Raw genomic sequence first — 12,646 nt, 5'->3', positions numbered from 1 at the left:
AGAGAATTAACTACAAAAAGTTATGTAGGCACCTTTTGAGGAGCACACCAACTTTCAGTGGGAGACATTCTGATTCTACAATTTCTCGACTCACTATTCCTTAACACTGATTAGATACACATTTCCCTACCCATCTTTAGAAGTAAAGCAAGGTAGACAAGTGGGAAGAGTTCTAGCTACAAACAGTTACACAAGGCACTTCTTGTAATGCACGTACTGTGCCAATGCCTTGCACGGGCTAATTATTGATAGGCACAAAGTGTAAAAGATTAATGGAAAATGTGGAAGCTACCACCAATTTTACAACAAATGGCTTACAAACTGACATGAGGATGAATGTGATGACTGGCACATAAACAACATAAGAAATAAATTTCTTAAATATTTTTTGTTTTGCATTTGAAAATTTGATACATCAGTTTGTAAGCCTTATGTCACATTTGTAGTATCCCCAGTATCACCCAAAATTAATACCACAACTAATTAAAGCCTGCATTTGACGGAATACAAGAAGGCCTAAAAACAGAACAGTTGCTCATAAAAAATTAATATCATTAATAGAGGCTGCACTATCTAATTTCTTTCCTACATTTTCTAATTCAGATATAAATCATACCTTTATTCAATGAAAAAATATTTGAAAGATAAATTAACCTAGAAATGGCAGGAAAATCGCTAAATACAAATAATACAAATGATGTTGCACAATCTACCCTTCTAAGCCATCCTAAATCCTTTTCTTGCATTACCTTGGAGATTTAGCTGAGAGACACTTTCCACAGGAAACAAGCTTCAGCAATGAATGTGGTTTCCGCGTCCTAATTTTCAACCGTGAAAGCTGCAGATGGCCACACTCATAAGCAACATCCTCAAACAGATCACAATAAAATAATCATTACATAGCTATTAATTAAAATGAGATTAGAAATAAAAATGGGGTAAAAATAAATGGATCTTACTGAATAATTTAGCAACTTAAAATTTAAATGCTGGAAAATCTTATAAAGACAAGTTGGGAAGTTTTAACAAGATGGTCTTGGCAATGACTGGCGGTAGGTCCAATCAAGTATAGAAAGAACTATGCATGGCTAGAACTTTCTTCTACACTAATATCATTTCATTTTTTTCTTTTATTTATTTATTTAATTTGACTAAGCTTACACTTAAGGAAAAATATAATGTAATATGGCCTTGAAAAACATGAACAATAACTCTGGAAAGAAAATGACACCTAAGAGTTAAATAACTTTTGAATGAAGATGAAAAGAAGAAATGATGAGAATAGACATAATTATTCAGAGAAGAAAGCAGTTGAATTGGTTGAAGTACTATTAATTTTCTTTTTCTTATGTGGTTAATCTGGCAATTCACATACATTTGAAGATATTGAGAGACCTGTGGATCTTTCGATGTCTTTGCTAGCTGGGACTTTATTTGAGAGGTCTCATATATGGGGTTTTACACATTGTATTTCCATATCTGATTTATTAATTTCTATTAGCTCTTCTTTTTGATTTGTTTGTATTCGTTTCAAGTGTAGTGGGTTTACTATCGTCAACAAATTGTACTTTTCTAATCAATAAAGCTGCTATTACCTATCCAAAAAAAAAAAAATGGAATTGGTTGAAGTACTATGATAGGCTAATGAGGCTCTGGTAAGAAAATGAGGTGGGTTAACCAATAGTTTGCCCCCACTCAAGCTTATTTTAATGACTGTCTCACATGGATAAGAGGGATGGGTTGAAAACTAGTGATCTATTGTCGGTTGGCTTTTTGCTATTCCTCAAGCCCGCCTGATTTTAATTTATAAATAAATCTGAGCATGAACACATGAACTTAAGCATATCCATCATGTAATTTATTCCCAATATCCCTTTGATCAATCCACATCTATTGCCTTGCTTCTTTGATCTATCCCATTTTTGCTATTCTGTTGTTTTCAATTGAAACATTTAGCACCACATATGTTCATGCAGAGGTAAATTTTCCAAGAAAAATTAGTATTAGGTACTAGGTTATGAGGTTAACTATGTAAGAAATATTAATGAAGCCCTTATAAAGCCTCATTCCACATCAATCAGGCCTCAACCATGTACAACAGAATTGAAAATAAACACACAGAGGTTTCTCCCATTTCTGGCCCCTAACAGACTGATCCTTGGCATGCCTCTCCATTAACACAACCAGGAAACACTAAATTTATATTACCTTTACTCAATTACCAACAAAAAAAAAAAGAATGCCTCCTTTAATACTGGACTTAACTAATTGCAAGAAAGCACAACATGGTAATGTGCATGAGAGGAGAATATCAAAACTCTTTTTTTATATATATATAAATAAAAGTCCACAACTCAAAAGAATGGAATTTAAAGAATTCATCATAAGACCGTCATGATCACTATGAGTTACCTTCCGACGAGTTACTCTAGTTGCTTTCCAGCAAAGTAGGCTTCTTGATCTAGGTTCCAGTCTCCTGTAAATTTAAGAAATTTTAGAACCGATTTAAAATGAAACAAGATTATGTTTAAGCATGCAAAATATTCTAATCACTGTCTTAAATACCAAAGAGTTCCAATTTGAATTGGGGAAAAATGGATCCTAATTGTTATTCTAAGAAACTTATCCAACCATTATTCTGTTCGCAGTATAAGTGTACTCATACTAAATTAAACATGAAATATAGAAGAAAAGTTCCTCTGTTTTCTCTCCTTAGGGAGGACACATTGCTGAAAATCAAGCTGTCACATAACTAAAGAAGTTAAATTTGTTCAAACTTATATGTCTAAGCTTTTATCTATAAAAGGAATATGTCCTAAGGTGCTTCTCTTTGTTATCTTCCCAGAAATGAGCAATTTAGACCAAGTAACCGTCACCAATTTGTCTTATTTAAATATTTAACATCAGGAAAAGAAATATTTTCACCATAATGCATTCTCAAACAACTTCAACGAAGTTAAGAAGACCTCTTCTATGCAAACCTTTTCTATTTTTCTACTCGTAAACTGGTTCAAATTTCAATTCATTACTTCTCTTGCTTCTTTTCGCACGATACTTTCATCTAATTTTCTTATAATTTTTCTAAGCTTTTGGCCATTTTTCCATTAATATTATGATTTTTAACATTGAATATGTCCTTTCTTGTTAATTATCCAATCCCATAATTTGACCAGAGGAGAGAACAATTATAGCCATATGATGATGCAACTACTGAATTGAGAAGATGGAATTGAACTTTGACAAGAAATTCCACATACTCAAAATCCATGTCTATTACACCTGACCAAATAATTTTATATCACTAACAACCTTTTTTTCTTGATAAGTAAAAAACGCACCCTGTAAGTTTTGAGCCCATGACCGTACACTCCACTCCATTCTTATGGGGGGAGGAGGTGCTAATATAAAATTTTCCAGTCATTTGAAGGTATTAAAATTTTAAAGTTTAATGTAATTGTGATAAGAGGTTCGGTTGCTCCTTGTCAACCATCAAATGCTGTAAAAGTGTAATTAGAAAGAAGATTAATTTTGAAAAAGGACAATGGGATTGCATTACATACAAATTCTCCTGTTCAAGCTTTTCGGCAATAGAAACTGCTTTGCGTTTTGACCATGCATTTCGCTGTGAACATCCTTCAGCTTGCTGAATTACGTGGGCAAGGGACACCTTGCTTTTAACAAGGCTCTGACTTTGTTCACCAAGTTTTCGTCTTTCTGGGAGTGAAGCCATGGTTGATTTCTTATAAGAAGCTGTTCCTTCTCCCACACCAGATCCTCCTAAGCCTCTTTTATCAGCTGCTGCATGATTATCACCGTGCTCATTACCCTCGGGTTCCCTCGGAGAAGCTGCTACTTCTACAATTTCACTTCTTCCCATTTCAAGATTGTCAGTTTGCAAGAGCTGGGCTTGACTGCCAACTCCATTTTTATCTCTAATTTGAGATGAACTGTCCCTAGAAGCTGATAAGATAAGTGGCACATGTACACCTGATCCTGAAACTTTCTTTGGTTCACATCTAATTTCAATTATCACTGGGGAACACAGAACGGCCTCAAATGCTCCTAAAATATGCTCCCTCAGCTTCTCAGCTTTTGATTTAGTCTGTTGTGAAGTGAAGATCAACTGCACAGTAGGGGCTGCAAGAAAAAGAAATTTAATTGGACAAACCATTAGTTACTGCACAGGAAGTCAAGAAATAAATTTAGATAAGCATTACTTAAAGTGAAGAGGCATCAGTACTGGCAGCTAGACTGATGCAGATTGGAATGGATGAAAAATAGAAAAGAAAGAAAGAATAGGACATATCCTAGTCTTCACCTTCACCACCAAGCCTAGAGAAACATCTCTAATCAGAATATTTATTCAAATTGCACTCCACTTCAAACTATTCCAGGAGCCTCTTTTAATTAGGCTTTAGGGATTATATCTCATGAAACCCTCCACAACATTAAAGCCCAAATTCAAAATTATAACATTAAATTAAAATCTAATTCGAAATTCAAAAATGGAATTCGGAATTTGCCAGTTTGCCAGTTTGCCTTTAAAACCAAAACAGAATTTTTGGAATCAGCCTCACCTAATCGTAAAACCTTACAAATAAATCTTTGCTATGATAATGAGAACATGTATTCATATTTCCTAAGTGGCAAAAAGAGGTAAGTTCATTACATCTTTTGATATTTGAGGGAATCTGGGTGAAACTGGCTATAGGAGGTGAAGGTATTTTGGGTAAGTACACTTTACAAACACCAAGAGATTCAAGGTGAGACGCAACCAATGAGCCTAATCAAGTGATATTCTTAGGTCACACAATGCGTAATAGTCTTAAAACTCGAAAATTGCTCCCTTCCTGTGGATTGGATAAATACCAATGGACTACAAAGACAAACAAGAAGGCAATAATGGTCATCTTTTTCTCCCCCACCCCCCCCTCCCCCTCCAAGCACACAACAATAGTAGTCTACACGTGAAATAGTAGTCCTAAATCTCATCTCCCATGTGCTAAAACCCAAGACCTCCCCTTTATTTAAGGGAGGGATACCCCTTGGCTATATGAGCTGGGGTGAGGTAATTGTCATTTCACTGCATAAAATATAGTCGTCTGTATAGTTAAACCCTGGAAATTTTCTCCTGTTTGTCAAATTTTCCTTAGAAGCAATGCCCTCCCTGGAATTTGCCTGTGCCAATTAGCTCCTTCAGTAAACAGTTTTATGTCATCTACTAATAGGGGATCTCAAGAAACTTCCAAAGTGGCCATTTGACCCATATGTGACTATTCAATTATATGAAAATTGAGTTTTCAATCATCACTCCAAGATAGTTATTGATAGTTTTACCCAATAACAAACCAAGCAATTGAGAATAAGATGATTGATGTATATTTTTGTTTGATGACCAGCAAAGCCAATCTCTCATGCACAACACCCTATCCCCTTCATGACTATGTTACAAAAATCTATTGACAGGACACAGGTTGCAAAAGCGGCACAGGTATTGCGACAAATGAAAGGTTAGGGCATAATAGACACAAGGGGAAAGTCCAAGGGGGACAAATATAGAAACCCCTAAAAAGATTTTAGTTCTTTGATTTCCAATGAATAGAACATTTTAAGGGTAAATTATATGAAGAGTCACATTAATACACAATCTAATTCATTTTCTGAGTACATCCAGAGCAAGGAATCCCTTATCTGAAATTTGTACCTAACTTGTAGCCTTAAAAAAAAACACTTTTGGTCATAAGTCTTTCAAGGCTAGTCTGCTTCTTAACATCTTGAAAAGTGAGATGGAATTGAAAAAGAACCAGATTCCGTAAACAACATAGATGAAGAATGATGTAAATACATTGGTAAGATCAGATGGATGTTTTGGCAACAAATTGAAACCGAAGTATCTTGAAAATTGAGAAGTTAGGGCACTTTAATTAAATTTAGTGTTGTTGGCACATTATGGAAAAAGCAATATAAGTTACTTCAATTTTTGAGTTTCCAATTTTGGCCCCAGATTTTATGCCTCCACAAACCAATTGATCCCCAAAATTTTTCAAATTCCCATGCACCAAGAGTTTTCACATATGAAATTAACATAAAACAGGACAATAATGAAAAAGCTTTCTAACAGAGAGATATTGGGGCAATAATCATGGCACTTGAAAATGACGAATGCATATTGGGGTGTACCTGCACCAAAACTGACTGAGATCAGCTTCCCTTCTTGATACAAAAACTCCTTCAAACCATTAATTTGAATTTTCTCAAGCACCTCCAACCAGATATCTGCAATTCCTCTATGGCTTTTACCAGGAATATGCCGGCCACTTACCCTGTTATTGTCAGTAGAATGTGTGGATGTCTGTTGATGAACCATACTAGTCCCAGCATGTCTTTTTTTCTCTAAACTAATACCCTTAAGCGTGCCATTTTCTCGGAAATCAGCAGAACTTCCAGCACGAAGATTTTCTATTCTGACATTTGTTGACAAGCGTCTCTCCTTATTGGACATCTCAGAATGCTCACTTACTCTCCTGGCTAAATCTCTTCCGCCCGCATTATTTAGGGCTAAGGGACTGTGACTAAAACTAGTGTCCGCAGAAGTGGGCAGCATGTACTGCTGATCAGGAGCTAGTTGAAGCAACGCAGCTGTTAGCCACGTTAATTTATCATTTGACATCCTCAGTTGTTTTTCAGCCTCTGATAAAGTTTTCAGAGCTTGACGCAGTTTTTCCATATCTTCTTTGGATACTGCAACCAATAAGAACAAAGATTGAGCTGTAATCAGAAAAGCCACAAAGGAAAAGTTGGCACAAACTAGCTCCATTTATTATTTAAAGAGGAAGGCTGAAAGAGAGTTGCACAACATGAAATTGGTATACAATGAGATGAAGAAAAGAACAAGGAATGACGCAATTACAGATATTCAGATGCACATATCTTCAGAGAGATAATATGATCAACATCACCAAAACTTGTGAATAAATAAATGAATTAGTTTTTTTTTTAATATAGCTGGTAACAGTTACTCACGTGGTTGTCGTCGAAAGAACTTCCTTCTATGCCTGTCTTTTGTAAAGTCATAACTACCAGCAAGTATATCGGTAATGACTGTAGCAAGCTGTGACATCAAAGCCAATGGCTCTACACCAGTTTCCATTATTATTCTCAAGTTCTTCACGGTGTTAACTGTGTCTGCAGATAGTGCTAAATCAAGAAGATCTACTAATTTTTCATCTGAGATAAGCCCAACCTGAAAAAAGGATTTATAACTTTCAGTTGTTGTGAAGGTAGAAAAGCATTCCTATATACTATGGATACAACAGTTATCAATGACATCTGTTACTAATAACAAGTGTTGGAAAGAAAGTACATAGAAGGGAATTTTCTCTAAAGACAAAAAATGCAGCGAAAAAATTTGTATGGACGTGCATTATAAATAAAACAAAAAGATTTAATAAAAAAAACATTGAATTAGAGTACATCAGAAGGCAAGAAAATGAGGCCACACTTGCAGATGATAAGACAATAAAACGCAACCAAAGGAGCTAACAAAAATTCAAATTTGAAATAATGACAACAACTTCTTTACATCTACGGGAAAACATTCATAGAGGATGCAAATAACCATCAGATGCAGCAGAAACACTAAATAAGTAAAATCATAAGCCTAACATGCACCATACATTCCCATCGGCTGATAAGTCAAAAAATTTGTTCATGTCATTACCCTTCTCATGTTCAACTTAGAAATGCAATAAACATGGACATATAAAGTTTTAAAAATATGCAACTGAAATATAATAAGTTCAAAAGCAACATAGTATAAAATAGAAACCCAAACATCAACTATTATAGATATAAAAACCTAATCAATTAATCTTAGACTAATAAATACATCATAAATGTACTCAATTACTTATCCTACCAAACACTTGTAATGCTACAATAACTCCATTCCCATTGTTGTATCACTTCAGCCTCTATTGATCATCCTCCAAATCAAAAAGATCAAAATTTAAAATTTACCAAAAGAATCCATGATCCTGTCATTAAAAATTAAATTATTATGCCCACAAAAAGTTAAATTTCGGGCCTCAAAACATTTTTTTTAATACCTTTATGAGAATGGCATGATAAAGAATCTGAAATTCCAGATATTATTACACACTGATACCAATTATTATCATTTAGCCTTGTAATCTCCCAAGAGAAAAGATGAGAATTCTCATCATTTTTGGTGGCTCAGAGAAAAGTGTCCGCCCATTAATATTCATCTTTCACACACAAAAACTCAAGCAAGTAGAGACCCCTCCCCCCCCCCCCCCCCTGCAGGCCCAAAAATAAAAACTAAGTACTTCATCCAAAATCTTATTCCAACATATTGGAAAAATCATCATATTTCATCAAATAATACATCAAAAACATTAACTTAAAGAGTGACAGTGAAACTTTGATAATTAACTCTCCTAAAGGACAATTGGCATAGGAAGCAGCTCCAGAATTAATATTTTGCGGGTATGTCACCATGCATATCTAGTTGCAAAATCTCAAGCATATTTACATTATTTGGTTCAAGATTAAAACATATATTTTCAAGATGATAGGCATAAAGCAAACATAAGAGGATATGAAAAATATAAAATTCTAATTCTGATAGCAAAAGTGAAGATAAACTTACCAGTTCCTGAACCAGAGGGACAGAGATCCTCTGGCCAAGCAAACTCAGTTGCTCAAGAGTCATCTCAGCATCTCTCAATGATCCATCTGATCTTGATGCAATAAGTTTTAGTGCTTCCTTATCAATTTCTAAATCTTCTTTGGTCGCAATCCACTGCAAAGTATAGATAATATCTGCATCCTTCAGCTTTGGAAAAAAGAACTTCTGGCACCTGGATATGATTATGTGAGGCAAAACATCAAGACTCGAACTGACAAGGACAAAAACCACACGTCTGGGAGCTCGATCAATGACCTTTGATATGGCACTCCAGCAATCAGAGGACAAAGTATCACAATCATCAAAGATAAACACTCTATGATGTGATGGCAGCTGGGAAACAATCATATTGTCAAGTAAATCCATAATGCTCTCAAAGTCAAAATTACTGACTGGACCAACTTCCCTTATGTTTCTACTCTTACCCATATCATGTGCAATGCAAGAATTGCAAAAGCCACAAGGTTTAGGATGTTCCGAAGACTGACAATTTAAAGCTCGGGCAAATATGCGGGCGCAGGAAGTTTTACCTGTGCCATGGGGTCCATAAAACACATACAGCAATCCAACCTTCCTTTTCATGACAGCATTTAAAAGAGCTTGTGCTACCAAATTCTGTCCCACCAGATCCCTGAAGGTTCGTGGCATGTACTTTTGTGTGAGGCTCTGGTGTCTATTTTTGCGGTAGCCTCTCAACTTGCGTTGATCACCAGATCTAGCTTCAGAAGCAAGGTCTGAATCAACATCATGCTTGTATAAATTATCAGCAAAAATTCCAAGTTCACCGGAATAGTTATGGACCCAACCAGCATTGTCAGTCGTTTCCTGAGATCCAGATGCCTCAACCAGCAGAGGCAGTGCCTCTGCATCAGATCTTGTAGATGAGCTTGTGTAATCAGATGCCATTGGCATGTCAGACATTTCTCTCCCATGGGCAGTTGAACCACCTTTCTTTAACCTTGAGTCTGATAAACCACAAGACAAACTTCTTCCAGCCATGTCAAGAATAGTTTTACCTCTGTGGTGAATTCTTGACCAATTCCAAGGAATCCCACACCCATTTCTTGGAGCCCTTGTGACATTTGCGTTGCCATACTCTTCTTCCCCCTCCTCCATCAAATACTTGGCACAGGCTGAACCCTGAGCTAATGTGTTAGATGCCACAGACAATTCATTCTGAGCTCCAACGTCTCTTGAAGCTCGAGTTCTTCTTGTGCCTCGAAACTTGCGCCTTTTAACTCTATTTAACCCACTGGAGTACGCATGAATGCTGGCTTGTGGTTCATCAACAGTTTTCTCCCATCGAGAATGACTTCCACGAAGGTGGATGTTAGAAGATGCTACATCATCAGTTAGACCATCATTCAACTGCTCGGACAGGGTCTTATGTTGAACATCTCCAATTTGCTTCCCCTTTTGTTTACTCTTTCTATCTTTAGATTCAGAGTTTCTAGAAACAACATCATGAGTCAAGACATTTCCATCTTGATTGAGTGGAGGCTCCTCATTGCCACCCAAAATATCAGTCCTATTACTCTTCCGACTAGACTCCTCTCTCCTAACTCTTCTACCATTTCCAACTCCACTCTTGCTACTACGTTCACTTATTGCCGCTACCCCATCATTACCCCCACTGACCTCACCAGGAGCAACTTTTGATGTGGATAAATTGGGTAATGTAGGTGAGCTTCCTGACATCCTCCTAGCTTCCCTCCGACGCTCAATGCCAATAGACCTTCTCCCCTCCCGAATCCTTGCATCATTTTCACCCTTCTTTGGAAGTAGATCAACAATGGAAGGTGAATGCCATGAGGGAGGACTTGCAGAAGGGTCCCTGAGAGATCTTGACCTCTGTAGGACCACAAGGTCCCTCATAAGAGACCTATCTGCTAATATGGGGCTATTCTTGTGCATATGATTCTTCAAGTGAATACAATTCGTCAAATGTATGTGGTTGCGTAGATGATCACCGATATCACCATTCGCATCCTTAAGAATCCTATCGCGGACAGCTCTGGTCATGATCAGAACACTAAAGCCTCCAATAGAAGAATCTCTTTAAAATTTAGGAAAGAAATTAATGTATATAGCATTTCTTATTGTATAACTGTCACAAACTCTTGGCAATTATGGCATTAGTTCCTTATCACCCACCAATGATATCTCAATGAAGGCATAGCAAAGCCCAAAACAATGCCAAGATTCAAGCAATTAAAGATCCTCCATCAATAACAAAACCACCCATTAGCAAAACCCCATTTCCAATAATAACACCCTCAAGTACAACAAAGCTACTCAAAGGCATAAAATCCACCTATAATATAAAGTAAGCAGGGCAATCCCTTTTAACCCATGAAATCAAAGCTCAAAAAGATTCAAGCTTTAAAGCGCGAAACTCAAATGCCACTCCAAAAGAAGCAGCATTAGCCACCACCTGAACTCCAATGCATGAGATTACAACCAAAAACCCCAACCTCAACAAAAACCACCACCCTCTGAACTTCAACATGCAAAAACCCCAGAACCAGAACAAACTAAAAGCAACCCATCTTTTGAAATCTCGGCAGCAATCAAAATCTCAAGCCCCTTTACTTCAAAAACCTTGAAAAAGATTATGGATTTCGACAAACCAGAGAGAATCAGATAAGGCCATGAGGAAACAAAAAGAAAACAAAAAAGAACTTAATGTAACAACACAATAAGAAAACAAAAAGAAAAAGAAGGAAGTAGAAGAAGAATCAGAAAAAGCAAGAAGGGAAACACCCCTATCACCTGAATCAGAAAAAGGCAAGCAAACCCATTTGGATCATTAAGTCCTGGATCTCCCAGCAAGCTTCACATGCACTTCACGAGGGCTTCTTTCATAGAAAACGATAGTCAAGAGAGAGAGAGAGAAATAGACCAATACTAGAATATTAAACACCAAAAAAAAAGAGTTTTGTAAGCTTGTATGAAAGAGAAAGAGCAAGGGAGAGAAGCAAGTATTTATCAAAAAGTGAGAGAAGCAAGTGAGTGAGTGAGAGAATCTCAGAGAGTTTGTATATTTTGCCGTATGCTGTAAGAGAGAGAGAGAGTGGGTGAGATCCGTTGGAGACTGACATAGAGAGAGAGAGAGAGAGAGTGGGGGGACATAACACAACACATGTAATGTGTCCGTTTGTTTGAGCATGCAATTCCTAACACTATTTTTTGTTTTGGATTTTAGCCCATTGCATGTACTGTCTTTCTAGGACTATTTTTATTTTTCAATCTTAAAATTTTTGAATTTTGGGAAATAATTTGATTTAAAATTTTAGAAATGGAAATGTTATTTAAAAGATTTTGAATTTTGGGGGGACCAATTAGGTCCGTTCCGTTGAATTTGCCGGGTTCTTGTTAGTATAGGGTGGACTTTTTTGGTAGCCTATATATATATATATAAGCAAACAATTTAGACTTTCTTTTCACTTCTCCCCAAATCAATAACAAAACATTTATTAAGAGAAGATAAAGAAATTTCGGTGGCTTTTGATTTTTTCACTTTTGTTTAACCAAATGTGACATTAAAACAAAATAATAATAAAATAATAATTTGATCCTGTGTTTGGAATTTGGATGAGTTTAAATTTTATATTTTACTTTTTTATGGTCAAATTTATGTATAGTTTTTAACAGTTTCTGCTTTTTCTTTTTCCTTTTTGAGCAAATAACAGTTTCTGCTTTTAGGTGTGAATTGTACCTTTTATTATTATTATTATTATTTTATCAATTTAGTGCAGTGCTCATATAAGTATTTTTTTAATAATATTAGACATACAAACTTTTTTTCAAACTGCTAACATGATGAATGATTATTGGTAATTAGAAAAGTGATATTCATATAGAGCCTAATAATGTTATGTGAGCTGTTAGTATGTGCGAACAAAGTTTCTGAGAAACTTTACAAATTTCTCATAT

At 35.9% G+C, this 12,646-nt stretch overlaps 1 protein-coding gene across 1 annotated transcript; it reads right to left on the bottom strand.

The window, feature by feature from the left end:
• Positions 1 to 531: 531 nt before the first annotated feature.
• Positions 532 to 11,658, bottom strand: LOC142636857 (protein STICHEL-like 3). Its single transcript, XM_075811147.1, has 7 exons — positions 11,483 to 11,658; positions 8,672 to 11,311; positions 7,024 to 7,243; positions 6,181 to 6,741; positions 3,561 to 4,137; positions 2,413 to 2,476; positions 532 to 838 (listed from the first exon to the last, which is right to left on the bottom strand). Exons 2-7 carry the CDS (start codon positions 10,730 to 10,732, stop codon positions 746 to 748), a joined length of 3,576 nt encoding a protein of 1,191 aa, XP_075667262.1. The 5' UTR covers positions 10,733 to 11,311; positions 11,483 to 11,658; the 3' UTR covers positions 532 to 745.
• Positions 11,659 to 12,646: the final 988 nt, after the last annotated feature.

The sequence above is a fragment of the Castanea sativa genome, chromosome 5 (genome assembly GCF_040712315.1).
Source record: "Castanea sativa cultivar Marrone di Chiusa Pesio chromosome 5, ASM4071231v1".
Taxonomy (NCBI): Eukaryota; Viridiplantae; Streptophyta; class Magnoliopsida; order Fagales; family Fagaceae; genus Castanea; species Castanea sativa.
Note: the sequence above shows the minus strand (reverse complement) of the source record. Positions and strands in the feature narration are given on the sequence as shown.

Excerpts from the sequence above, each read along its gene's own strand:
- LOC142636857 (XM_075811147.1), bottom strand. The coding sequence starts at position 10,732 with ATGACCAGAGCTGTCCGCGATAGGATTCTTAAGGATGCGAATGGTGAT. Across the intron at positions 4,138-6,180 it reads CTCAGTCAGTTTTGGTGCAG|CCCCTACTGTGCAGTTGATC; the intron begins GTACACCCCAAT and ends TTTTTCTTGCAG. Across the intron at positions 2,477-3,560 it reads AAGCTTGAACAGGAGAATTT|GAGACTGGAACCTAGATCAA; the intron begins GTATGTAATGCA and ends TTAAATTTACAG.